General features: G+C 63.4%; 2 protein-coding genes across 5 annotated transcripts; one reads left to right on the forward strand and one right to left on the reverse strand.

The window, feature by feature from the left end:
* Nucleotides 1-1507: 1507 nt before the first annotated feature.
* On the forward strand, nt 1508-8057 carry YKT6 (YKT6 v-SNARE homolog). 2 transcript variants are annotated; one of them, XM_074164230.1, is made up of 7 exons: nt 1508-1623; nt 4404-4486; nt 5333-5433; nt 6022-6126; nt 6246-6311; nt 6507-6608; nt 7044-8057. In XM_074164230.1, the coding sequence occupies exons 1-7, from the start codon at nt 1520-1522 to the stop codon at nt 7077-7079; spliced, it is 597 nt and encodes a 198-aa protein (XP_074020331.1). In that variant the 5' UTR covers nt 1508-1519; the 3' UTR covers nt 7080-8057. The 2 variants fall into 2 exon arrangements, with proteins under 2 accessions (XP_074020331.1, XP_074020332.1); XM_074164231.1 differs by lacking the exon at nt 6507-6608 and having other exon boundaries at nt 1520-1623; nt 7044-7079.
* Nucleotides 8058-9454: 1397 nt separating this feature from the next.
* CAMK2B (calcium/calmodulin dependent protein kinase II beta) lies at nt 9455-26652 on the reverse strand. 3 transcript variants are annotated; one of them, XM_074164329.1, is made up of 21 exons: nt 26527-26652; nt 23925-24019; nt 22181-22240; nt 21590-21644; nt 21439-21504; nt 19389-19461; nt 18816-18918; nt 18294-18377; nt 17655-17749; nt 17297-17419; nt 17117-17200; nt 16698-16740; nt 16107-16181; nt 14196-14236; nt 14034-14105; nt 12985-13029; nt 12609-12657; nt 10439-10514; nt 10220-10314; nt 9689-9923; nt 9455-9613 (listed from the first exon to the last, which is right to left on the reverse strand). In XM_074164329.1, the coding sequence occupies exons 1-20, from the start codon at nt 26589-26591 to the stop codon at nt 9691-9693; spliced, it is 1632 nt and encodes a 543-aa protein (XP_074020430.1). In that variant the 5' UTR covers nt 26592-26652; the 3' UTR covers nt 9455-9613; nt 9689-9690. The 3 variants fall into 3 exon arrangements, with proteins under 3 accessions (XP_074020430.1, XP_074020431.1, XP_074020433.1); XM_074164330.1 differs by having other exon boundaries at nt 14196-14233; nt 26527-26642; XM_074164332.1 differs by lacking the exon at nt 12985-13029 and having other exon boundaries at nt 14196-14233; nt 26527-26642.
* Nucleotides 26653-26755: the final 103 nt, after the last annotated feature.

The raw sequence follows: 26755 nt of genomic DNA on the forward strand, positions 1-26755 counted from the left end.
TTAGCAACCCGGCACGCTCCCATGGCGACGGCGGTGGCCGGAGCAGCCAGTGGCTCCATGACAAAGGTGACGGCCACCCGGCTGGGGGCGAGGGTGACTGGGAAGTGCTCTGTGTCCCCAGGATGGGAAACACTCTGGTGATGGCGGGACCGATGGCAGATTTGGGGCTGGTTTTGGGGGATGGGGACACAGCCGTGACCCCTTATGGCTGCCATCAGCCAAGTGTTGGGGAAACACCGGCTCATGGGGGTCCCCGATGGGCAAAGGGGAAGACCCCAAGGCGTGGGGGACCCCAGTGGCTCCTGGCCATGGGAAGACCCCAAACTTCCTAGTGTCAGTCAGTGGTCGCATCCTCTCGGCGACGGAGCCGGGGAGGGAGCAGGATGGGTCCCCCAGGCAGGCTGGATGGGGGCCAGGGTGGGGGGTGCTGTGAGCCTCATGGGTGGATGAGGAGGCTGTGGGGAGGGCAAAGGGTTTTGGGTCACCCCACAGCACCTCATCCCCACCCTGATGGCTCAAGTGTCCCTGCCTCAGCAACGGTTGCCCATCCTGAGGGGGGGAGCCAGCCCCATGGAGGGGTCCCCGCCCCACAGAGCAACCCATAGGCAGAACAGCCCCACAGAGGGGTCCCCACCCACGGGCAGAACAGCCCCACAGAGGGGTCCTCACCCCACAGAGAGGTCCCCGCCCCACAGGTGAGTCCCCACGCGACGGGGGAGACCAGCCGCACGGCCGTGCCCGCCCCACGGGGCCGGGCCCACCCCACCAAGACACCACAGCCGCTCCCGACCCTATGGCCCCGCGCCGCGCAAAGGACGCCGGGACAGAGCGCCCCCTGCTGGAGGTCCTGCGGGAGAAGCCCCGCCCCATAGCGCCAGAAGCAGCGCTGATTGGTCGCTCAGTGGCAGTGGGAGAGACCAGAGGGAGGACCAGGCGCTTATTGGTCAAGAGGCTGGGGGGGAGGGGGCGGTCTTGGCGCGTGCGCAGGGTGAGTGAGGCGCCGTGGCAATTGCCAGGGGGCGGTGTCACTTCCGGCTGCCGCGGTTCTGCTTCCGGGTTGAGTTCATTTCCCCGTCGGCCGCCGCCTCCTCACAGCCGGTGCCGGAGCCCCGGTACCGCCGGGACGGGGCGAGGCGAGGCGGGGCGCGGGATGGAGGGCTGAGTGGGACTGAGGGTGACTGGGTTGTACTGGGGGAGGGGTCTGGGTTATACTGGAGAGGAGGGTTAGCTGGCTGGAGAGAGGTTAGCTGGCTTATACTGGGTGCCGGGGACTGGGTTAACTGGGTTGTACTGGCTGGCTTACGCTGGAGAGGAAGGGATTGGGTTAGCTGGGTTGTACTGGGATGGAAGTTGGGTTAGCTGGGTTGTACTGGGGTGAGGGACTGGGTAGTGCTGGGGGCAGTGTGGGGAGGAGGGTTACTGGCGAGGCCCCAGGTGCAGGGGGGTCTGGCCGGTGGCTCTCGGGCCCTGTCTCACCCTCGACGTTCTTTCCCCGACCTAGGGCAGCCGAGCCACCGCGATGAGGCTCTATAGCCTAAGTGTCCTTTACAAAGGAGACCCCAAAGTGCATTTACTGAAAGCCGCCTATGATGTGTCCACCTTCAACTTCTTCCAGAGGTCCAGGTGGGTGTCTGGGGGGATGGGGAGATCTCCCCTGGGTGCTGCAGGGCTGGCACATGGCTCAGGCAGGACCTTGCAGAGTAGAACCACCCCCTGTTTTTTGGGGGGGTTTCCTCCTTATTCTGCTCCTGTGCCCCCAGGGATGCAGTGGTGACGGTAACAGGATTCTCCTAAGGGATAACCCCCTCCCTCTGAGAGGTGCTCTCCTGGGGAGCTGGGACCCTGTGTGTGCAGTTCAGCACTGCAAAATCCACTTTGAGCCATCCTTCAGCCTCAGGAACAGAGCAAAAACCCATTTTTCCCCATGAGCCACCCAGGCCCAGCAGCAGGAGGTTGGGTTCGACTCAGTAAATTGGCCACTGAAGGATAAAATCTGGGTGTGGGGGAAACATCCCAAGTGCTCGGGTCAGCTCTTCTCCCTCTGGCGAGTGCCTCAACTCAGTAGTCACGGCAGCTCCTGGGGTGTGAGAGGTGAGTGGGAGGAGGCTTGTCTTTGTGTCAGGCCAACAAGGCTCACCTGACACCTCTGGTATCTTTTTATTTAGGTGTTTGGTCTAATCTTAAACTTTTCCCAGTCCACAAACCTCTGCTTGGGTTATTCTGATAGCTTTGGGTGACCGGTTTAGCCCTGAAAATCCATCTGGGCTCCCGGGCGTCCTGCTCCATGGACACGGAGGGGTCACCAAGCTCTCAGCAGCTGCCCTTGCACTTGCAGCTGAGAGGAGCTCCCAAAAGCCTCTAAAAGCAGTAAAATAAAGTGGGTGCCTGTTGTGAAACGGCTTGTTTCCCATCCCCTGGCTCCAGATGATAAAGACTTTAGGAAATACTCACCTACAGGACTCAAATTTTCCATGCCTCGTCCCTGCCAAGATTCTACAGAGCCTCAAGCACATTTGGTTCTGCAGTTCCAGTGATAAAGGGAAAATATTGAAGTAAGATTGTCTTAAAAAATACTCTTTTAGCCAAATATGTGAGAGGGATAGAAGAGCTGTGCCAGTGCTGCCAACACATGTGCTTGAAGATGGATTGCGACGAGTGAAGTAATCTCCTAAAAACCCAAATCGCTTTGTAGTTATGGTGTTCAGTTTTCCAAATGACGAGAACGTTCCCTGCCTGGTTTTGCCATCAGCTATGGCTAAAAGAGCCACTTCCCGGCAGCTGGTTATTTCTTTGCTTGAAAAAAGTCTTGGGTTTTTAGGAACAGCAATGCCTTTTGCGGAGGGCAAGGGGATGACTGTGCTCATTAGTCTCGCAGCTTTTTTTCTGGTGGCTAATTCTTGTCCCGAGCTGATTGCCTGGTTGTGCTTAGAACGGCTTCTTGTACCTCAGCGCCTGTGAGAGTGCAGCCTATGTGTGATATTTAAGATGTGATTAATTTAAGTTTGTGTTAAAAGTGCAACACGTACATTTTCTGAGGCTGTGGAGTTACTGGAGAGTTGGGTTTGGGGTTTGAATCTGGGATAAAGACAGTTGTGTCTCCGGGGAGCTGTGAGAAGCTGCTGGGCAGGAGGACAGGGCCGGTGTCTGCCCTCCAACCTCCGCCAGGTCATTTGGGAGGGTCGGGAATGCAGTGTGAGGAAATGAAGTCTTCAGTGAGAGATTCTCCTGGGAATACTGTGAAAAACTGGAACTACGATGGCTGCCAGCAGATCCCCAAACCAGGAGGAATATGTCAGTCCTCTGTTTCTGCCGATGGATGTTAAGAAATCTTTGGGCCAGTCTTTCCTCTGCAGCGCCTGGAAACAGTTCAGAGTCGTGGTGGAGCCGGTGTCTGATCGCGTGGTGTCTGGGCTGGGAGAAATGCAAGACTCCGAAGGAATATGTTAAACTGTGAGGGGCAAATCCCCATCTGGAGCTGTGTCCAGTGGTGGAAGGCAGTGAGGGAACTGGGGTTGTTGCTGCACCGGTGTCCGCTGATGTTTTGTCAGTGCTGTGTCATGTGAAGCTCCAGAGTGGGAGCTGTTGGTGTGGGGGTGTTCGAGCAAACTGCCGTCTGAGCTTTGACAGGTTTCCGTTCCTGGGACTTCCCAGCTGAAGTGGGGAATCTCTTGCCTCGTCTTCCTTAATCCCGGTGTGCCCAGGATGGTGTGTGTTGGGAACGGATTTATTTTGCACTTGGCCTCTCTTGTCCTGTGGGGTGAAGAGGAGGGTTTACACAAGTAGCCTGTTTGGCAGGACTCACCTCTGGGCTCAGGAATGTTTCCCAGACTTAGAGCGAGTCTGGCTGAAGGCTGTTCCTTAATTTTGACCCAAAGTGGTAGGCAGCTGAGGGGTGTTTGCAGGTTGAGCGGCCTCCCTGGGATGCAGGTGCCTTGCATGGGATTTAGGTAAAGTCCCCAAGGATGGGATAAAAGTTGAGGGGAGGGAAGGGGCCGGAGTGCTCCTGCAGCCCCTTGCTGTGAGTGTGCAGGCGCTCGTCATGGGGGATCCATGGTTCAGCAGCACTTTACTTTCTGCTAAATCTCCAAAAAGCAAGTTCCGTCTGAGGATGTGAGTCCCTCACTGTGACTGGAGAGGTGTGGGCGCTCCCCTGGGCCCGGCAAAGGTGTTTGGGTGTTTGCAGCTCTGTGTAGGGTCCGGCCTCTTCCCTGAGGAAAACCCATGGCTCAGCCACGTCCCTGCTGCCCACTTGTGGTGGTGGGGTCGTGGGGAAGGGTCTCAGTCCACCTAAAACGCCAGAGACCTCTGGGACAGATGATCTCCCCAGCGGTCACAGTGCCAGCGCCCCTCCCGCAGACCTGGGTCCCCTCGCAGGCTCGAGTGCCGACGCTTTGTGTTTGCAGTGTGCAGGAATTCATGACCTTCACAAGCCAGCTGATCGTGGAGCGCTCAGAGCTGGGCAGCAGAGCCTCCGTCAAGGAACAAGGTAGGAGGATAACCTGGGGTCAGCACACGCAGCCTCAAGTGTTTCGCTCCTTATCCATTTATGATAAAAAATGAGAGCTCACAGCAGCACCTGGGCAAGTAACACTAAAGGCATGAGGCTGCAGAGCCAGGCGAGAGCCCAGCCTGCCTCTGAGAGGTTACGGGAGGAGCAGGGACCTGCCTGGCAGCTGGCTGCCACCTTCCAGCTTCATTACCCTCCTTGCTGCCCTTGGGACGCTCTGAGCTGTCCTCCTGCTGCCCTACAGCTTGTCTGGTTTGTCCCATTCCCGGCCCGTGTGGCAGCCGTGGTCCCTGTCCCCCACGGGGTGGCTGTGCCAGCACAGCCTCCGTCCCCTCTCCCTTGAGCTCTGCCGTGCAAGTCCAGGCTCTGCACCCCAATCTCTGGCCTCCTCTGCAGCCTCCCTGCGCCGCTCCACGTGCCTCCTGAGACACGCGGGGTGCGGCCTGGAGCTGGCCACCACAGCCTCTTTAATGACACTCCAGGCTTGTGACAAGTTGTTATTTATTAAAATCAGGCTGAGCACTTCCCCTCTGGTTTTTGTTTAACTCTGGCAGTACCTGCTGCCCTGGAAAGGCAGCATCGTGTCCCACACCATGTGGCCAGGCTGCAGTAACCCGCTGAAGCACAATTTGGGGCTGATTTTGATCCTCCCTTGAGCCCTTCCCGCTCTCCTAATGAAATCATGTGAGGTGTGGTCGCTGAATGAAACTTTCCAGGGCAATTCATGGGTCGTGGAAGAGCTGCTGGGACTGGGTTGGAGGCAGCGGGTGCTGAGGGAGGCTCTGGATCTTCCCGATGCCTCTCTGACATGAATTCTCTGCCCAGAGTACCTCTGCCATGTGTACGTCCGGAACGATGGGCTGGCAGGTGTGGTGATCGCAGATAACGAGTATCCCCAGCGGGTTTGCTTCACCTTGCTGGACAAGGTGAGTGCACGGGGCTGGGAACGGCTCTGGAGGTGACAGTCTTCGGTGAGGCTGATCCCAGGAGCTTCTCCAAATCTCCCTTTCACATTCTGGCAAGGAAATGACTCTCCTGCTCATCAGCTGGGGGACATCAGAGCTGAGCCGAGCAGGATCCGGCCAGCCCAAAGACTTCCAAGCCGTGCGGTGACTTGGCTTTGCCGGCCAGGACTTAGTCCCAGCTCTGTTCTGCTGCCAGCCCAGGTGTTGGCCTCGCAAACACCCCATCCTCCCTGTCTGCCTTGGGTTTTATGTGGGGAAAACACAGCGCAGCCGCACTCCTGGCCTTGCCAAAAACCGGTGTTAATGTGTCTGGCTGCCCTGGCCAGGCACAGGGCTTTGGGTACAGTTGGATATGGCCACCCCTACATGGGCACCGCTCTGTCATTTGTTTGCCGAGGAAGTTGGTTTCTGTCTCTTCCCTTGACTGGTTCACAAGGGAACAAGGAGGAGGAGAAAAGTCTCCTTTTTTTGAGGGGAAAATCCCTTCTGCCAGCCGCGGCCCTGCAGGCAGAACCGCCCGGCAGTAACTGCCTGCTCCCTGCACTGCAGGTGCTGGATGAATTCTCCAGGCAAGTCAGCAAAATGGACTGGCCTTCGGGCTCCCCGGCCACCATCAGCTACACCGCCTTGGACGGGTACCTCAGTAAATACCAGGTATGGCCCCTGCGGGTGACACCCAGTGCCTGCCGGGACAGTGGTGCTGTTGGGACTGTGGCCTGGGTGACACTGGTGTCCCTGTGGCTGCGGTGCTGACACCATGTTGTTTCTCCAAGAACCCCCGTGACGCTGACCCGATGACCAGAGTGCAGGCGGAGCTGGATGAGACCAAAATCATCCTGGTGAGGAGGACGCTGTGCCCACGGCCGGGACGCTCCAGTGGGCATGTCTGCTGGGGGCTGGGGTGTAGGGGGGCCTGAAGGCTTTTCCCCAGATGGGACATGGTGGCACCTCCGTCTTCTGCTTAGGGCTGGGGAGGGAGCTGGGGGGGGCATGGGGTGCCAGGGCTGTGGGTCAGCGCTGGTTTCTTTTGTCAGCACAACACCATGGAGTCCCTGTTGGAGCGAGGGGAGAAGCTGGATGACTTGGTCTCCAAATCGGAGGTGCTTGGGGCGCAGTCCAAAGCCTTCTACAAAACTGTGAGTGCAGAGGTCATCTGAGGGAGGGTCACCCCTCCCGGAGGAGCCAGGGCTGGCCTGGGGCTGGGGAAGGGCGGAGTGACCCCCCTGGGGCAGTGGATGTGGGTGCCGGGCAAGGACCACTATCCCTTGGCCCGGCTGCTTTCAGCCTGGAGGGAGCTCGGTTGCCCAGACTCTGGCTGTGAAGCTCCCCAAGCCCTCCCTCAGGCCCTGTGGCTGGTGGAGGGTGATGCCGATACCAGCTCCTGGCACCGGCGGAGGCAATGGCTGAGGGGGTCAGATTTGTGCCACGAGCCATTGGCATGGGGGCTTCGTGGGGAACCGTGAGGGCTGGGATGGTGCTGGCGGGAGGAGGGCTGAGCAGGCAGCTCTGGGTCTCCGTGGCCCTTGGGGAGCTGCAGCCAGGATCAGTCCTGCTTTTCCTCCTCTTCCCAGGCCCGAAAACAGAATTCCTGCTGTGAAATCATGTGACGCGGAGCCCGGGGGCTCCTGCTCTGGACCACCAGGCCTTTGCTCTCCTTCTGCCCTCGCCCCAGACAGAAAGCAGAAGCCCAGGGCTGGGCGTTCTCAGCCCCGTGGGCTTATGTGACTCTCTTTTTCATCTGGAGGGGCTGCCAAGGCCGGCATCAGGCCAGCAACCCACGGGGTGGGGGGAGCGCCGGAGCCCCCCTGCCCTCGCTTTTCCCGAGGGCAGCTCGGACCATGGGGCGCCCAGCCATGCGCCCTCCCCTGCCTTCACACCCATGACACCAGCCAGCACTGTGGCGTCCCGGCACTGTGACCCCCGGGGAGAGGAGCTGGGGCTGCCTGGGGGGAGGCGGGGTGGGGGTTTATGTATTTGTGTTCTAAGAGTGAGCCTGGGCAGGGGTGGGAGAGGGGTGGGGAGGGAGGAAGAGGTGCGTTCCTCTGGTGGGGGTGCTTGCTGCTGGGTTGTTGCCTCCCTGGGCAGTGAACTGAAAGTGGTAGCCCCCAGTGCCCCAGGGAGGGGGTCACCTCTGGGCCCTTTCCCTTCCTTGGGTGGTGGGGTGTGGGGGAGAGCTGGGATGGGGGGGGCTCAGGCAGCCCTTGCCCCCTGTGGCCATGCTGTCCCCATGGCTGGCTCGGGGGGGGTCTATGCTCCGTTGTGCTGGCTGGGGCCGTGTCTGAGCACCACCCACTTTGCCAAGGGGGGAGAGGGAAGCTGGGGCAGCACAGGGCCAGCTGGAAACCAGCCCCAGTGCTCGGGTCTCTGTGCTGGGAGGGGAGCAGGGCCGGGGGCGTGGGTACAGAGACCCCCTCCCCTGCTCCTGTCAGCTGGGCGGGGGCTCAGCAGCCCTTGCTACCTCCTCGTCCTCCTTCAGAAGGGGAAAAAACTGTTGCTTGAGGTTGTATTGTGATTGGTGTTGCCTATCGTTTTCCTGCTGCTGGCTGCACCAGCCTGGGGAGGATAAAGTTGTCTTTGGCGGTTGTAGCCTGGCTCTGACTCTCTCTGTGGCTTCCTGGGGTGGCCTGGGCATGGCCACGGGGCAACCCAGTGGGCACCCAGTGGCCCAGATTCACTCAGCCTTCTCCCTCCAGCTATTTGGTTTTTTTTGGTCAATTGTTTTTCCTCATAATTTATTTGCAGTTTTCCCGAGACAAAAACGAAATCAGAGTCATCTTTTACACTTACAAGGCTCAGAAAGAAAAGACGGAGGGGGTGAGGGGGGATATGCCGGGGGGGGGGGTACGGAAAAAGAATGAGAGAAAAGGGGAGGAGAAGAGAAAAATTTGGCAACAATCCACCAGCATTCATGGGACAGTAACAGCTCAGCTCAGCTCCTCGACATACAGCGTTAGCGCCCGAGGTTTGCTCCCGCGCAAAGGGCATGCAGAAAAAAAATTAATAATAATTAAAAAACCAAAAACTATCCCCCCGTCCTCCCGCCCCGCACCCTCCCACCCCCAGCCAAAACCAGCCCCCAGCAACACACGACGCCTCCAGACATGGAGATGGAGGAAGGGAAACCCCGGGGAACACGCGTGGCCGAGCTGGAGAGCACCTGGAGCGGTGAGGTGCCTCCCCTGGGGAAGGGGAGTCGGGGGGGGAGCAGATGGGGGGGTGAGGGACCCCGGCACCTGGCGGAGCAGCCTGTGCCCCCTAAGAGACCCGTTCTCTTAGTCTAAAGTGCTTTCGATGCTGCGTCAGTGCTGGCTGGATCGCCCCCCGCCCCGAGCCCCACCACCTGGCCCACAGCCGCCCCCCCTCCGGCCACCCCCCACCCTGTGTTGTCCCCATTCCCTGTCCCCAGCCCAAACCCACTGGCACCCAGCCCCACCCCTGCCCAGGGAGGGGGAATCGGAGGTGCTGGGTGCCCGGTCTGTGTCACCGGCACGGGGACATGGGGGTGCCTGCTAGGGGACCCTCCCTAATGAACCCCACTGTTTGTGTGTCTGCTCCCTGACCTTGCTTCCCAGCTGCCAGCCCCCCAGCTTGGAGCGCCCCGTGGCTGGGGACCCCTCGTGGGAATTCAAAAATAAAGAGCTCTCTCTATGTACAGGGCCCGGGGAGGGAAAGAGCGAAAGCGGAGTCCAAAGAACAATATCCACCACCAGCAACAGCGAAACGCCACAAGCACAGCCGGGGAGGGGGGACGGGACCCCCCCTGCCAGCCGGGAGACACACCCCCCCCCCCCCCCCCCTCAGGCAGAGATGGGTGGGGGGGGTCTGGCCGCAGGGGCCCCCCTGCCTGTGGCTGAGCGGCTGAGTTGGTTTTGGGTTGTGGGTTGGGTTGTGTTTTGGGTGGGTTTTTTTCTTTTTTTTTTTTTTTTTTTCCTGTCATAGTTTTGGCTTTTTTGTTGGGTTTTTTTTTTTGTCTTTTTGTTTTCTGCAAACACAGGCACTGGAGGGGGGGAGGAGCAGGGGCCGGGGCGGAAGGGGGGGGGACAGGCATGCGGACTCGTGCTTTGGGGCCGCAGCTCCGGCTGCCGGCTCGGCTCCCATCGCTGTCTCCGTCGGGCTGGAACCAGGACAGCCACCGCGAGCTCTGCGGGGACGGGGGATGCCGGTGAGGCAGAACCGGGGCACCCCACCACCCCCGGCACCCCCATTCCACCCTCACCTTCACTGGAGCGGGGCGACGGGAGCCCCCGAGCCGTGGAAGTGGACGTTCTGCCACTTGCCATCGCGGCGGTGCCAGACGCGGGTCTCCTCGGACTGGCTGGTGCGGGGCCGGCCCTGGGCGTCGATGTACTGGGTGAGGCGGATGTAGGCGATGCAGGCGGCGTCCTCCCCAATGACATGAACGTGGGGGTTCAGGATGGTCGTGTGGATCGGCTTGTTGTTCTTGGAGAGCACTGCAGGGGGGTGGCTGTCAGCGGGGTGGGGTGGGCAGCCCAGCGGGGACCACGACGGGCAGGCGGGGAAGGGATGCAGGCAGGGAAGGGATGCAGGCAGGGAAGGGATGCAGGCGGGGAAGGGATGCAGGCGGGGAAGGGATGCAGGCAGGGAGGCGTGGAGGGGAAGGCAGGATGGGGGCAGGCAGGACGGAGGATGGACAGACAGAGGGATCAAGCAGGGGCAGAGAGGGGGCACAGACAGGCAGGGAGGCCGGTGGGACGGCGGGAGAGGGCGGGCGGGGGTGGGCACTCACAGTTCTCGAAGTAGAAGCGGTGGAAGTCCATGCCCTCCACCAGGTTGCCCAGGGCCTCAGGCTCGAAGGAGGTAAGTCCCGGGTCGCAGATCTTCCTGCAGGGCAGTGGGTCAGCACCGGCCCCGCCCCTCCAGGCCCCGCCCCCGGCCCCGCCCCTCCAGACCCCGCCCCCGGCCCCGCCCCTCCAGGCCCGGCCCCGCCCCTCCAGGCCCCACTCACGCATAAGCCTCGAAGTCCCCATTGTTGACGGCCTCGATGAGCTGCTCCGTGATCTTGATGATCTCCTGCTTGCGGGCTGGGGGTGCGGGGGGGAAAGGCCAGCGTCACCGTCCTGTCCCCATCCCCATCCCCACGCCAGGGTCCCTGGGACAGAAGGAGGGGGTGCGGGGGACACGCTGGAGGTGGTGGTGGTGGCGGCGGGCAGGTGAGAGAGGGATGGATACATGCCGGGGGGACGGGTGGACGGGCTGTTGGGATGGATGTGGGGACATGGAGAAGGGACACGTGGGAGGAGGGGCCCAGACACGTGGCCCATGGGGACAGGCAGACCATGGGGACAGACACACAGACCTTGGGGACAGACACAGGGACTCTGCCACACCACTATCAGCATCCCTACGTCCCAGGGGTCCTGTGCCCTCCCAGCACATCCCAGTGCTACCCAGTGACATCCCAGTGACAGCTCAGCATGGCCTACTGCTGGCCAGTGCATCTCAATGTTACCCCAGCATGTCCTAGTACATCCCAGTGCCATTCCAGTGCATCCCAATGCATCCAGTTCCATACTGTGTCTACCAGTGCCATCCCACTGTGGCTCAGTGCCATTCGACTGCATCCCAGCATATCACAACAGATCCCAGTTCCATGCAAGTGCATCACAACACATCCCAGTATGATCCTATTGCATCCCAGTGCTCTCCAGTGCACTCTGATGCATCCCAGTTCCATCCCACTGCAATCCTACTGTGTCCCAGGGACATCCCAGTACATTCCAGTGCCATTCCAGTGCAATCCCACTGCATCCCAGTGACACCTCAGTACATTCCAGTGCCATTCCAGTGCAATCCCACTGCATCCCAGTGACACCTCAGTACATTCCAGTACCATTCCAGTGCATCCCACTACACCTCAGTTTACACCAGTATATCTCAGTGCCATCCCAGTGCATTTCAGTGCAACCCAGTGGCAGCCTACTCTGTCCCAATGCTATTCCAAGCATTCCAGTTCACCCCAGTTCCATCCCACTGTCATGCTGTTGAATTCCAGTGTGTCCCAGTGAACCTCAGTGCAATCCCAGTGTGTTCCAGTGCCATTCCAATGGGCCCACTCCACTATATCCCAATGCTTCATTTCATACTGATGCCACCCCAGCACATTCCAATACAGCCCAGTTCCATCCCAGTATGTCCCAGTGCTATTCCAGACCATATCATTACACTTCAGTTTGTCCCGGTGCATCCCAGTGACATCTCACTGCGTCTCAATGCCATCCTGCTTTGTCCCAGTGTCATTCCAGTGTATCCCAATACATACATGTCAGTACAGCCTAGTTCTACCCAGTGCATCCCACTGCCGTTCCAGTACATCCCAATTCATCTTGCTGCCATCCCAGTGTGTCTCAGTGTCATTCCAGTGCATCCCAGTACCATCTTACTGCATCCCAGTGTGACACAGGGCATGTCAATACATCCCAGTGCATTCCAGCACCCTCCCAGTGCATCCCAGCTCCACCTCAGCGCATCCCAGCTCCACCTCAGCACATCCCAGCTCCATGCCAGTGCATTCCAGTGCCATCTCAGTGCATCCCAGTGCCATCCTAACAGCATCCCAGCGCCCTCCCAGTGCATTCCAACTCCATCCTACACCTTAGTGCATCCCAGTGCCATCTCAGTGCACCCCAATGCATCCTGATGCCATTCTGCCTCCATCCCAGTGCATCCCAGCTCCACCCCAGTGCATTCCAGTGCAACCCGATACTTCCTTATGCCACCCCAGTGCACCCCAGCTCCATCCCAGTGCACTGCAATGCACCCTGATGCCATCCCCGTGCTATCCCCGCGGCATCCCAGCTTCATCCCAGTGCATTCCATCATCCTCCCAGTGCCTTCAAATTGCATCCCAGCTCCACCCCAGTGCATCCCAGTGCAGCCCAATGCATCCTGATACCACTCCAGTGCATCCCAGTGCTGTCAAATTGCATCCCAATGCCACCTCAGTGCATCCCAGTGCAGCCCAATGCATCCTGATACCACCCCAGTGCATCCCAGTGCTGTCAAATTGCATCCCAGCGTCATCCCAGTGCACCCCAGCGCCATCCTAGTGCATTCCAGCACCCTCCCAGTGCATCCCAGTGCCACCCCGCCCCACAGCCCTCCTGCACCCCCATCACCTTTTGTGTCCTCGTCCTCGATGGTGGTGTTGGTGCTATCGGACGACTCCTGCCAGTGGGATGGCGGTGGTGCAGGGGGAGAGACACAAACAGAGGGGGTCAGAATCTGGCCCAGCTGGGAATGGGGGGGGAAAGAGCCCGTCTGGGGCTCGGCAGGACCGCGGCGATGTTGGATGCCGTGGTGGGGGGACGGGACCTCCCGCCGTCACCGTGCCCCGTGCGCGCTCCTCATCCGCTCCAGCGCCACGTCAGCCCCCTCCCCACCCCGTGCCATGGCTGATGCTGGGGGGAGGATGGAGGTGGAAAGCGGGGCCCCAAACGACCCCGGGGGCTAACGAACGCGGGCGAGGCGAGAAGGGAAGAGAGGCAGCAATACCTTTATGCCGTCCGCGGGGTTATGAATTACAGTAGTTTGAGGCTCCTACAGGAGAAGGGAGAGAGACAGAGGCGGGGGGGGAGAAAGCGAGAGCCCGGGGGGGACACGACAACGGAGTGGGGGGATGACGGAGCGAGCGGCACGCGGACAGGGGCGAAGAGAGACCCAGACCGGATTCGGGGAGGGGCAGAGGGAGGAGAGAAGCAGAGAGTCATTAGTCCAGCGAAAGCCAAATGGTTTAATTCACAGAAAGACAGAGGTGAGGAGGGGAAAGAAGGGAGAGAGCGGGGGGGTGTTGGGGGAGAGACGCAGCAAGACGGCCGAGGAAAAGCCAGCTGGGTTGCAGAGGGCAGACCAGTGCCCGTATCCTGCACTGATTGTACCGGCCGGGCATCCTCATGCCCGTATCCTGCACTCACGGTACCAGCCGGGCGTCCCCACGGCCGTCTCCTGCGCTGGCTGTGCACCATCCTGCCCGCGCCCTGCACTTACCGCACCGGCGAGGAGTCCCCACAGCCATCTCCTGCCCTCGCCGTGCTGGCCGGGCATCCCTGTGCCTGTATCCCGCACTCGTGGGATGCTGGACATGCTCGTGCCTGCATCCTGCACCCACCTTGCTGTCTGCATTGCTGCGGCGTCCCCACATTGTGTGCTGGCGGTGCCCCTGTAGCCCCCTGCCTGCGTCCTGCACTCACCTCACCCGCAGGGTCACGCTCAGCATCCCTGTCCCTGTGCCCGTGTCCTGCACCCACCTCACTGTCCCCGTGGTGGGGGGCACCCCATGGTCGTATCCTGCACCCGCCTCGCTGTCCCCATGACAGGAGCATCTCTGTGCCCGTGTTCTGCACCCCTCCCATCCCTGTCCCCGTGACACCCCCTCCATGCCCAGCAACACCAGGGACCGAGGGACGGACAGACAGCTGGATGCGGGGGGGGGGTGGTGCATGGCAATGGATGGGATGGGCTGGTGGGATGGATCCGGCGGGGGGGGTGGGGGGTGGGTTGTGTGTGCAGGGGAGGTGCAGGGTAGGGGCGGGGGACACACCTACCAGTGCAGCGGGTGGGAGCGTCCCCTTGGGGCTGGTGACGCCGGCGCTGCCTTTGGTGCTGTTGGTCTGAGGCTGGGGAGGACAGAGGAGGGGGGGCTCAGCGACACGGAAGGAGGGTGGGGGGGGGGTGGCCCCCCAGCAGCACCCCCCACAGCCCCTCACCTTCACACCATCCGCCTTCTTGTTCAGTAAGCTCTTAGCTGCTGCAGGGCGGGGTGGGGGGGGGGGAGAGGGGGAGAGAGAGAGAGTGTCAGCAGCTGTCCCCTCCCCTGGGGACAAGGGACACCAGGTGTTGTGTCGCCGCCCAACGCCCAGCCCCAGCCCCGCAACACTGATGACCCCCCCCCCCCCGGGTGCTGGCAGCACCTGCCACCCCGGTGTCGGGGAGAGACACGCACTGGAAGGAGGGTGTCCCCATCCTAGGGGGGTGTCCCCGTCCTGGGGGGGGGAGTTATTCCCAAGCTGGGGGTGTCCCCATCCTGGTGGCTGTCCCCATCCTGAAAGGGGAGGGGGCCCCATCCTGGGTCCCCAGCCTGGGAGGGATGTCCCCAACCTGGGGATGTTCCCATCCTGGGGGGGGTGTCCCCATCCCAAGACACACACACATGAGCTGACGGGGGTCCCCATCCTGGTGGCCCCCACAAGGTGGGGGCAGGGCTGGCTTACCTTGGAGAAATGCAGAGAGGAAAGCGAGAGAGAAAGGAGGGGGGGCGAGAGAGAAACAGGCAAAAAAGGAGGAAAAAGGGGAAAACATAAAAAAAAAAAAAAACATAAAGAAGATGAGTTGAGTCGGGGGTGGGGGGGATGGGCCCCTGTGCCCCCCCAGTGTCACCCTGCAGGGGGACGAGGACGGGGGAAATCTGTCACTGCTATTGAGATTTCTGGCAAGTTGGGGTGGGGGCAGGGGCAGGGGGGCCAGGAACATGGAGGGGCAAGTGGCTGGGGGGGGGAGTTGAGGGAGTGTCACTTCGAACATCCTACGAGATTGAGGACCCCCCCCCACCAGCATCACAGGGCAGGGGGGTATCTGTGTGGTGACAAGTCCAGTGACAGCAGGGTGGCATGGAGCAGCACCCAATAGGGGATGGAGGGGAGGGTGGAGGCGGGGGGGGGGGAGGGGACACCCCTGCCCCCCCCCCCAGCAGACCCATGTCCCCATGGGGGTCCCTGACAAGGTGTCCCCAAGGGTCCCGGTCCCTCCTCTGAAAGCAGGCGGGTGCTGAGAGGTGGGGGTTTAAACCAGAGCCGAATTTGGGGGGGGGGGAGCAGAGGGAGGGCCCCCGGTGTGAGCGGGGGGGCAGCTGTAGCCCTTTGGCAGGGGGGCATGGTTTAAGACCCGCCGAGTGTTTCGCGGCGCCACGAACACCGGCTGCAGCTCTCTGGAAGCCATGCAGGGGCAGGGGGGCACATGCGTGGGAGCAGGGCACATGCTGGGGGGGGGGAGGGGGCGTGCATGGGGGGGGCACACAGGGGGGGACACGGAGGGGACGTGGGGCATGCAGCCAGTTTGCCCCCCTGCATGCACTGGTGTGTCCCCCCTGTGTGCGGGGGGGGCAGTACTGTGGGGTGGGAGCAATGGGGAGGGGGGGGGGGGTCCACCTTGAAATTATCACTGCCTCCCCCCAGCTCCCCATTGCTGACCCAGGCGGGGGTCCCCTCAGGGTGCCACCACTGTGTGTCCCTCCCCAGGGACCACAAGCCCAGAGCAGGGCACAAGCACCCAAGCAGCGCCCCCCCCTCCCCGGGATCGGGGGGGACAAGCGCTGTGGGAGGCAGTGGGGGGGAACACAGACACCCCCCGGGGTCAGCCGTGAAGGGGGTGGACAGTGGCATCTCTCAGTCCCCGTGGGGAGGGGGAGAGGCAGGGTGGGTGGGAGGCAATGCGGGGGGGCCATGCATGTGCTCCGATTTCCGAGGAGGGCACCCGAAACCCGTTGGGGGGAGGAAGACGATGGTTGGGGGGAACGGGGAACATGGGGACTGGAGGTGGGGGGTGGGGGGGGGGACACACAGAAACCAAGCGGGGCCAGGGGAGGGGAGGCCCCGGGGGGGGCCCTTTGCGGACGCGTCTACCTTGTTCCACCAGCCCCAGGGGGGCCCCGGCGGCGGCCGCCGACATGGTCGGAGGAGCGGTGGTCTGTCTGCCCACTGCGGGCAGGAGAGAGAGAGAGAGGAGAGAGAGGGAGCAGAGCTCCTGTTAGGGGAGGGGGGGGGCAGGTGTGGGGGGGGTGCTGCAGCCGGGACCCCCACCTTCCCACCCCCTCTCGAGTCCCCCCCCCAACAAATCCTGGAGTGCCCATCGCTGGCCTCAGGCCTGGAGGGGGCTGGCGCTGCTCCGTTGTCGTCCCCCCCACCCCCGTGCCTCCCCCCCCACCAGAGTGGGGCTGGGGGGGGAATGGACACAGGGACCGGGCGCTACCTGCTGCTGTGTGCGTGGGGCAGGGGGGGCCGGGTCCTGCCCCCCTCTTGGCTAATGCACGCCCCCGTCCTCGCCGACAGGGAAAAAACAGGGGCGGTTGTTTAAGGGAGATGGGGGGGTGGGGGGGAGAAAGAGAGAAAGACAGCGACAGAGAGAGGGCAAAGGGGGCACTGGCCTCGGCGGGGGCTGTGGGCGGGGGGGCTGTGGCCCCCGGCCCCCCCCAGCCAGCAGGAGCCCCCCCTTACCTGAGAAGTTCCTGGTGGCCAACATGGTGGTGAGGATGGCGCCCTGCAAGGGAGGGGGGGGCAGGGTGAGGTCCTGGGGCAGGGAGGGTAGGATGGGGTGGGAAGTGGGACAGGGGGTGCAGGATCGGGCCCTGGGATGGGGCGGAGGGGGTGCAGGATGGGGCTGTGGCACACGGTAACCCTCCGGGGAGGGGCAGGATGGGACCGTGTTGCCCTGGGTACCACTGGGATGGGACCGTGGGCCATGGCAAAGCACTGGCGCTGCCAGGATAACACCGTGTCACGCTGGGCATGGCCAACACGGGACTATGCCCCGGGGAGAGCCCTGGGGGCGGGCAGGGTGGTGCTGAGCCCAGGGGGAGACACCGGGCATGGCCAGGGCCGGACCCAGCCCACACCCCACCTCGAGCAGATCTCACCTTGAGCTTCCTCCGGGCGTTGAACTTTTTCAGACACTCTACCGTCTCCTGCCTGTGCATCATGGAGGCTACGGTGGAGCGTTGCTGCGGGGGACAGGAGGGTCAGCACAGGCGCCAGTGGCCACCGAGCCCGGGGGAGACACACTGGGGACACAGTGGGGTGGGGGGGATAGCACTTACGCAGACCCACGGGTGCTTAAGGGCTTCGTGGGCTGTGATGCGCTTGGCGGGGTTGATGGTCAACATCTGGTTGATGAGGTTTTTTGCTTCGGGGGTGACTGTGTCCCACTCGGGCGAAGGGAACTGCGGGGGGAGACACACACGGGGACACGGCAGGGTGATGGCTGGGGCAGCCCCCGTGGAGCCTATGTCCTTCCACTTCCCCACGTGTCCCCAGCCAGCCACCACAGATGTGGCCCAAAGCCACACCCCAGGCTTTGCCTGGTGGTGATTAGCTGTGGTGTCCCTCAGTAGGTTCCAGAGTGAACAGACCGGCCAGCCGCAGCACGGGGTGGGGTGCTTAGTGCCAGGGACTTACATCGTAGGCACCGGCCTTGATCTGTTGGTAGAGTTTGTGCTGGTCCTCATCCCAAAACGGCGGGTAGCCCACCAGCAAGATGTACAGGATGACGCCTGGGCGAGGGAGAGCCAGGTCAGGGTCAGGGGGGACAGGGACACCCGGCCTCCCCGTGGCTCCCTCCAGCCCTGCCCAGGGACAGCAGGGTCCCCAAGATGGCCTGTCCCCGCTCCAGCCTCCCCAGTGCTGCCAGATGGCACTGTCCCCCACGGCAGCACCCTCCCACCTGGGAGAGCGTGGCAGGACCTGGGCAGGAAGCCTGGGATGGCCACGGGATGGGGACAGGGTGGGGACAGGATAGAGACAGGGTGGGACCAGGATGGGACCGGGATGGGGACAGGGATGAAACCAGGATGAAGTGGACAGGACCAGGATGGGGACAGGGATGGGACCCAGGTGAGGACTGGGATAGGACTGGGACAGGAACTGGGATGGGACTGACATGGAACTGTGGTGGGGATTCAGGATGGGAATGGGATGGGACTAGGATGGAGCCCAGGAAGGGGACAGATGGGAGTGGGATGGGGACCAGGATGGGACCGGAAGGGACTGGGACGGGGATCAGGAAGGGACTAAGGGGACCAAGTGGGCTGGACTCACCACATGCCCAGATGTCCACGGGTTTGCCATAGGCCTCTTTGCGCAGGACTTCGGGGGAGAGGTAGCCGGGTGTGCCTGCGAAGCCTGCGACCGAGATGGGCAGGAGCCGGCTGAGCGTGGGCACGGGGCAGGGAGAGGGACAGGACAGGCAGGGGACACAACGCGGTGGGCGTGGGACTGGGGCACAGGGACGGGACACGGGTGTGCTGGGCATCGGGCAGGGACCTGGTGGGCACGGGACAGGGTAGGCACAGGGCTGGGACACGGTGGGCATGGGACAACAGCGTGGACATACTGCAAGGACGCGGCGGGCATGGGACAGGGACAGGGTAGGGACATGGTGGGCAGGGACACGGTGGGCACAGGGTAGGGACGCGGTGGGCGGAGTGGGACGCGGTGGGCGGAGGGGGACGCGATGGGCAGGATGCTGTGGGCACGGAGCAGGGTGGTGGTGGGGAGGGGGCAGACCCCGGTGGGCAGGGGACAGTGATGTGAGGGGCGCCGGGAGGTGGTGGCACTCACCGAACCAGGCCTGCTGGTCCCCCTGCACCTCGATGGCGAGGCCGAAGTCGGCCAGTTTCACTGCTGCCCCCTTGCACTTGCTGGCCAGGAGCAGGTTCTCGGGCTGGTGCGGGCAGGGACAGGGGGGACCGGGGCAGTGTGACACAGAGGGGATGCCACCCAGGGGGTCCCGCCGCAAGGTCTGCGTGCGCCCCGTGGCACAGCCCCATGTCCAGCCCCAGCTCAGCGTCCCCCCGCGTCCCCTCCGGCCCCATGGGGGGACATGGGGGCGATGGGGCTGGGGGGGGGACAGTGAACACCCAATGTGGCACAGGAGGGTGCTGTGACTGGGGGGGTGTGCGTCACACGCATCCCCAGAAAGGAGAGGTGGCAGTTGGGGGTCCTCAGAGCAGAGAGGAACACCAGTCAGGGGAAGAGAATGACCCCCCCACCAGGACCCTGGTGCTTGGGGACCCACTGAGCCAGCCCCCTCCCCCCCCACTCCAAGCTGCGGGGCCCAGGGACCCCCAGACCTGGGGAGGGGGGGAACACCCTGTGCAGAGGGACGGACAGACGGACAGAAGGGACACTCACCTTGAGGTCCCTGTGGACAACCCCCATTTGGTGGCAGTGGAGGACAGCCTCCAGGATCTGCTGGATGCAGTGGCTGCATGCAAACGTTGGGGGGGGGCAGGGTCAGGGGCACTCTGCCCCCCCCCCCCACTCGCACCCCTCCACCCGGGGGCACCCAGGACCTGCGCCCCCCAGAACGAGCCCCCCGCCCCTCTGCCGGCACCCCTGGGGGGGCCCTGCAAAAACAAGGGATGACCTCGTACTGGGGGGGGAGGTGCTAAGCCTGGCACCCCCCTGTGGCCCTGCCTGGGGGGGGGGGTGTCACCTCTGGGGGGAGTCACCCCTGGGGGGGTGTCACTGCCTTGGGGGTCACCCCTGGGTGCCCATCAGGAGGTGCTCCCATCTTCGCACGGAGCCATGGTGGGGGGGGTGTCACCCTAATGGTGCTGCTGTGCCCCCCCCTCCAGCTCTGCTGCTGCCCAGACACCGGGGTCCCCCAGACAGGACTCACAGGGGAGGGACGGGGGTGCGGGGAGGGCGGATGGAGACGAGACAAGAAAGAAAGAGGGAAGGAGCAGGGGGGATGAGAGGCTGAAATGGAGGTGAAGGGGGGGCTCCCGCCTGGCTGGGGGTGCTGGGGCATGGCGGGGGTGGGGGGGACAACCTCCCTGCAAGGTGGGGGGGGCAAAAAATGTGAGGTGGGGGGCAGAAAAAGGAGGGAAGAGAGAGCCCCAAAGCGGGGTCACATCAAGGGGAGTGGGGGGCCAGGAAGCGGGATGCTCTGGCAGGTGGGGCAGTGCATGGGGCACGGCCCCCCCGGCCCCCCCCCCCATTATACTGACCTGCGGCTCCCTCTGCACAGGGGCAAAGTGATGGGTGGGAGAAACGCGTGCTAATAGCTCATGGACACAGTGACTGCAAAACAAAACGGGGGGCGGGGGCGGGGGGCAGGGGGTGGGGGGGTCAGGATGGGGTAAAGGGGGAGGGAGGGGAGCAGGATGTGGAGAGGTGGGGGGGCAGGATGGAGGGGCGAGGGTTGGGAGGGGGGCAGGATGGGTGGGCAGGATGGGCAGAGGAGGTGGGAGTGGGGGCAGAATGGGGAGGCAGGGGGTGAGAAGGGGGAAGGGTGGGGATAAAAGGATGGGGGGGCAAGATGGAGGGGAGGGGGGGCAGGATGGGAGTAAAGGATTGGGAGTGGGGGCAGGATGCAGGGGCAGGTTGGGGGTAAAGGGGTGCAGGGGCACAATGGAGGGATGGGGGATTGGTTGGTGGGAAAGGGGTGGGAGTGGGGGGCAGGATGGGGGTAGAGAGGGGGCAGGAGGGAGAGGAATGGGATGGGGGGGCAGGAGAGGGAGTGGGAGGGTACAGGGGCAGGAGGGGGCAGGACAGAGGGGCAGGTGGGAGGCAGAATGGGAGGGGGGGGGCAGGAAGGCAGGTAAGGGGGGCAGGAGGCAAAACACAGGGAAGGGGATGCCGGGGGGGACAGCGAGCAGAGGGGCAGCGGTGGGACAGATGGACAGACGGATGGACACACGGACACGCACAGAGCCCAAGCGACGCGTAATGGGAGACAGGGAGGGACAGGGTGGGGGATGGGGACAGACGGAGGGGGAGGTGGGGGAGCACGGAGGGGAGGGACCGGGGTGGGGGGCAGAGTTGGGGGGAACGAGAGAGGGGGAGAAACAATGTTGTGAAAGCCCAGAGACCACAGGGACGGGCACACGGTGGGCACACAAGGCACTGGGGGCTTGGCACCGGCACAGGGGGGGCCCTGGGGGCCCCCCACCGGCCACCAGCACCCCCCCTCCAGCACATGTCATGACAGCACCAGGCCTCAGCGGTGGGGGGGGGGAGTATGGGGTGGGGAGGATGGGACAAGAGGGTGACCCACCGAGCACCCGGCAGCAGGATGGAGCCGGTGGGAGGGGGGTCACAGTAGTGGGGGGGCACCCCCCACCCACTGGGTGCCCCCCGCCTGCCTTGTTGGAACTGCCCCATCCCTGCAGCCCCTGGGGGGGATAGGGGGCACTGGAGGGGTCCAGGAGGGCTTGGGGGGGGCACGGGGGCTCACCTGGCATCAGCTTCACTGTAGTACTCCCGTGCCACAATGTCCTCGAAGAGCTCCCCGCCGGTCACCCTGCAACGCAGCCAGGGCACCGTGTCACCCTGGGACCCCGTCCGGACACCCCTGATCCCCCGCCCCCCCCCCCCCCCCGACTCACAGGTCGAAGACGAGGTAATGGAAACCCTCCTCCGAGATGCTGTCGTGGAGCCGCACTGCGGGGACAGGGTGAAGGACGGGGACAGGGATGGACAGGGGACAGCCTCAGCCCTGGGAGCCCATGGCCCCCAGGCAGCCACGTGTGGCACACACGTCTGTGTCACACACAGCCCTCACACCTGCGCCCAGGCTGTCCCCGGGGGGCACCTAGCACATCCCAATGGCAGCACCAAGCAGGACCCTAAGGGTGGGACCCTCTACGTCCCCAGCAGGGCACCCAGCACATCTCCAGGTGGCACCCAGTGTGTCCCAGGGCTGATACCCAGCATGTCGCTGGGATGGCACCCAGCAGGACCCCACCTGTTCCCAGGGTGGCATATCCCCATGGTGGCACCCAGTGCGTCCCCAAGGTGGCATCCAGCACGTCCCTGGGGTGGCACTCAGCAGGAAACCAGGGATGAGACCCCACATGTCCCCAGGTGGGCACCCAGCATATCCCAGGATAGCACCCAGCCTGTCCCCACGATGGGGGCACCCCACACTCCCCCGTGGTGTCGTGTCCCCAGCCTGTCCCGTGCCAGGTGCCACTCACCGATGTTGGAGTGCTTCAGCAGCCGGCAGATGCGGGCCTCCCGCTCCAGCTTCTGGTGGTCTGGGGGGACAGAGCTCAGCCAGGGCCACCCCCGTCCCCACCCTGAGGGGGCGCACCTCACCCCATGGGGATCACCCGTCCCTGTCCCTGACCCTGACCCTGGCCCCGACCCTGTCCGGAGGAGCCCACAGGTGCCCACATGTGAGCACACATGGCTCTGGGTGAGTGTGCACACATGTGTGTGTAGGTGTGCATGTGTGTGCAGGTGTGCACATGGGTGGGGGTGTGCATGTGTGTGCATATGGGTGTGTACATGTGCAGGTGTACAAGTGTGCACGTGTACGCACACATGTGTGGGTGTGCATGTTTATACGTGTGCATGTACACGTGTGTGGTTGTACAGGTATTGATGTATGTGTGGGGGTGTGCAAGCATGTGTGGCTGTACGTGTGTGTGGCTGTGCACGTGTGTGTGGTTGTGTACGTGTTGCAAGGTGTGTGGGTGTGGATGCATGTGTGTTCAATCATGTACATATGGTGGTACATGTGCCCATAGTTGTGCACATGTGTGCAAGTGTGACTGTACCTGTGTGCAGCTGCACATATGTGCACACATGTACCTGTGTGTGTTGGTGTACCTGTGTGTGGCTGGACACCTGTGCACATGTGTACGGCTGCACATTCATGTGGCTGCACCTGCAGGTGTGTGGCTGTACCTGTGTGTGCCAATACAGGTGTGCCACTCTAGGAATGTGTGGCTGTACCTGTGGCAGGCACCCCTGCACACGTGTGTACACACATGTATAGTCACGATCACACACAGACAGCTCACACACAGTACACACACACACATACCTGGCCTGCACATGTGTGTACACACACCCATGTACAGCACAGGCACAATGTGCACACGTGTGTGCACCCCCCCCTCACATTGGATTCACACAGAGCAAACACATGCTGCTCACACCTGTGTTCATACACACACATCCATGGCCAAGGTACACACATGCATTTACACACCCAGGGCACCCCACGTGCTCAGTGCAAGCTCTGCCTGCTCACCCCCCACACCTACACCCGCACACACTCTGCACAAACTACTCAGGTGTGCACCCCCTACCCCCCCACACACTGTACACAAACATTGCTGGGGTGTGCGCACACCCAGTGACACACACATGCCCTGCTCACACATGTGCAAGCACACACACCCTGTGTACACACTGCTGCGTGCCACAAACCCAGACAAAAGCACACGCACACTCCTGTGCATGCACACACCTCCCACCGCTCACGTGTGCGCGCACACACTCATGACACACACGCACACCTCCTCTATGAACACACACGTGTGCATGCACACACACACCAAGCACACACACACTGCACACATCTTTGCACACGCACCTTTGCACAGAGCATATGCACATACACATGCATGCGTGTACACACACACGCACACACAGCCTGCTCAAACATGTGCACACCCCCCAGGGGACACCACGGGGGACACTGTGGAGCACTGAGGGGCACCCCAGGGGTGAGACCCCGCGGGGCAGCGGGACGGGCCAGGTCCAGCCCCCACCGAGCACCCCCCACCTGACCTGTCACCCATTGCCACGGGCATCATAGGCACCACGGGTGTCGCAGTTGCATGGGCGTCATGGGCACCAGGGTGTCACCGTGGGCAGGGGTTGGCTGGGCTGGGGTGGCCCCGGGGGGAGGTCCCAGGGGGGTCCTACCTCTGGCCGAGAGCTTTTTGGTGTTGATGATCTTGGCGGCGTACTCATGGCCAGTGCAGAGCTTGACGCAGCGCCGGACCACTGAGAAAGCCCCCCTGGGGAGGGGAGGGGGACAGGCTCAGTGCCCCCCGCCTGTCTCAGCCCTGCCTCCCCCCCCCTCCCCCAAATGGGGGGTCCCACCTGTGACTCAGTGCCTGCCGCTGGCAGTGACTCAGCAATGGGGGGTGAACCCCAACACTGGGGGGGCTCCGATGGTGCCGGAGTCGGGGGGGGGTGAGGGGTGCCGAGCTGGGAGGGGGTGTCGGTAGGGTAAGTGTCACGGTGGGAGGGGGCAGCATCACGGGGGGGGGGGGGGGGGGGGGTCGCGGGAAGAATCCGGCACTGGCAGCCCGTTGCCATGGGGATGGCGGGTGGCCCGGATGGCGGCAGTGGTGATGGTGGCGGCTGTGGCCATGGTGGCAACGGTGATGGCTGCAGGCACGGGGGGACACAGCACCCCCAGGGACAGGGACAGGGTAGCCATGCCCATGCTGGGCAGTGGCACCCGCTCACCCGCAGCCCCTCCAAATGCCACCACCACCTGTCCCCTTGCCAGGACAGACGTCCCTGCCCATCCCCTGCCTGGAGGGTCCCCAGGGGCAGCGGGTGCCCCTGCTCTGCCTGGGGGAGTGCAGGGGGGACCCCCAAGCTGGGTTGGGGACTCGGCAGAGCCTGGCAGCACCCTGGCCCCACCACGCCATGTCCCATGGGGGACACGTGGGCCCGGGAGGGTGGTGGCCAGGCTGGGTCCCCACATCCCGGGACACTGAGAGCCCCGCACTGACCGGGATGGTGGGGACCCTGCCACCACCGGGGGACAAGGGGAAACGCCTCCAGCGCCTGGCACCCCCCATCCCCTCCCCACGTGGCCCGAGGGAGAGGGGACACGGTGGATGCCAGCTCCTGCGGGAGGGACGGCTGTCATGGATCCCCCCCTGTGGGAGTGGGAGGCGTGGAGCTGTGCCTCAGTTTCCCCACTGGCCAGGGGCAGATGTCCCCAGAAATCCCAGGATGGGGGGGGACACATGCAGTGGCTGGTGGGTGACATGGAGAGATGAGGGGGGGAACCACGTTGCCATGGCAACCAGGATGGGCTGGATTTTGGGGAAAGCGAGAGAATAGCCCCCGATGGCACCACGTCTCCCGCCCCGGTAGCCCCCAAAGGGACCATGTCTACCCCTGCAAAATGTTCCTCCAGTATGGGGGAGGGTGCTGTCCCCCCTCCCCCAATGAGGTCTGCCCCCACCTAACACCCCCCCCTAGTTTTACCTCCCCCAACCCTGCACGTGGGTTGGGGGGGGTAAAATCTGCACGCACCATGGCCTTCAGGGCAAATGAGCCCCCCCAAACCCAAGGTCCTCCTCAGCTCCCCCTACCACCTGCTGGGGGGTGTAATGGACGTGGGGGGCGCTGGGGGAGTGGAAGGACCCTGGGGGGGGGTCGGGGGGAGATGGGGGTCTTTAAGGACTCAAGGGGTCCAGAAGGGCTGGGGCATCTATATGGACCAGAGTGGGGGGACGACAGTGGATTTGGGGAGTTATATAAGGTCCAAAGGGGTTTAATGGGGGTGGGGGGGGTGGAGGACAAGGAGGGTCTATAAGGACCAGAGGAGAGATAGGGATGGGGGGTGTCTATAGAGACGGGGGGAGGGGGGCGGGTCTGGAGAGATTGGGGAAACTATAGGGGAGGGGGGCAAGGGCAGTCTGGAGGATGGGGGTGGGTCTAAAAGGATGCCCATAAGGACTCAGGAAGGGCTGGAGGATGAGGGATGCCTATAGGGACAGGGGGGGCTATAAGGACTCTGGCGGGGTGGGGTGTCTATCGGGACTGAGGGGGTTTGGGAGGTCTATAAGGACCCCTGTGGCTCTAAGGGCTTGGGGGGGTCTGGGCGATGGGGGTCTATAGGAACCAGGGCAGTTCTAAGGACCAGAGGATCTGGAGAGACGGGGTGGGGGGGTGGTCTATAAGGATGGGGGGTCCATAGGGTCAAGGGCGGCTATAAGGGCTGGGAGGGGCCTATAGGGCTGGGTGATTGGGGAGTGTGGGGGATCCAGGGGGATCGGGGGGGTCAGGAAAGATGAGGGGGGTCTGTAAGGATGGGGGGGGTCCTTGGGGAACAAGGGGGCTGCAGGGACTGGGGGGGTCTATGGGGACGGGTGGGGACCCGGAGGAACCAGGGGGGTCCGAGCCGCCGGGGGGAGGGGGGCTGTAAGGCCCAGAGGGGGCTGTAAAGCCCGGGGGTCCCGCGTCCGGGGCCGGGGGGGGGGGGAGGGGGGGATGCTGGGGGGGCAGGTACCGGCCCGGAGATGGGGGGCGGTATGAGGGGGGGATGCTGGGCAGGGCCAGTACCGGGGGGAGGGCAGTAGGGGGGGTGGGGGGGGGCCTGGGCAGGGCCGGTCCCTGGGGGGGGTGGGGGTGGGGGGCCAGTCCCGGTTGCCCCGTCCCGCGATGGGGGGGGGGGGGGGGGGGGAAGATGCGTCACGTCTGCACCGAGCGGCGGCCGGAGTCCAATCCCCCGCCGCCCCCCGCCCGGTGCCCGGTGCCCGGTGCCGGCGGCTCTTACTTGCCGATCTCCTCGTAGAGCTGGTACTCGTCGGTGAAGCGGGTGCAGGGCACGGTGGTGGCCATGCTGCCGCCGCGCCGCGCCGCAATGAGCCGCCACCGGCTCCGCTCCGCTCCGGCTCCGGCTCCGCCTGGCGCGGGGGGGCGGGAGGAGGCGCTGCCGGGCCGGGGGAGGCACCGGCCGGGGGAGGCACCAGCCCGGGACAGCCCCCGCCGCCCCCCCGCACCCC

The sequence above is a fragment of the Numenius arquata genome, chromosome 26 (genome assembly GCF_964106895.1).
Source record: "Numenius arquata chromosome 26, bNumArq3.hap1.1, whole genome shotgun sequence".
Lineage (NCBI taxonomy): Eukaryota > Metazoa > Chordata > Aves > Charadriiformes > Scolopacidae > Numenius > Numenius arquata.

Bases quoted from the DNA above. Each gene is read 5' to 3' on its own strand.
- YKT6 (XM_074164230.1), top strand. From the start codon at position 1,520: ATGAGGCTCTATAGCCTAAGTGTCCTTTACAAAGGAGACCCCAAAGTG. The intron at 1,624-4,403 runs GTGGGTGTCTGG...TTGTGTTTGCAG, and splicing joins AACTTCTTCCAGAGGTCCAG to TGTGCAGGAATTCATGACCT. The intron at 5,434-6,021 runs GTGAGTGCACGG...CCTGCACTGCAG, and splicing joins GCTTCACCTTGCTGGACAAG to GTGCTGGATGAATTCTCCAG.
- CAMK2B (XM_074164329.1), bottom strand. From the start codon at position 26,591: ATGGCCACCACCGTGCCCTGCACCCGCTTCACCGACGAGTACCAGCTC. The intron at 22,241-23,924 runs GTAGGACCCCCC...CTGTCCCCCCAG, and splicing joins CAAAAAGCTCTCGGCCAGAG to ACCACCAGAAGCTGGAGCGG. The intron at 17,750-18,293 runs GTGAGTCCAGCC...TCCCTCGCCCAG, and splicing joins CGTGGACATCTGGGCATGTG to GCGTCATCCTGTACATCTTG.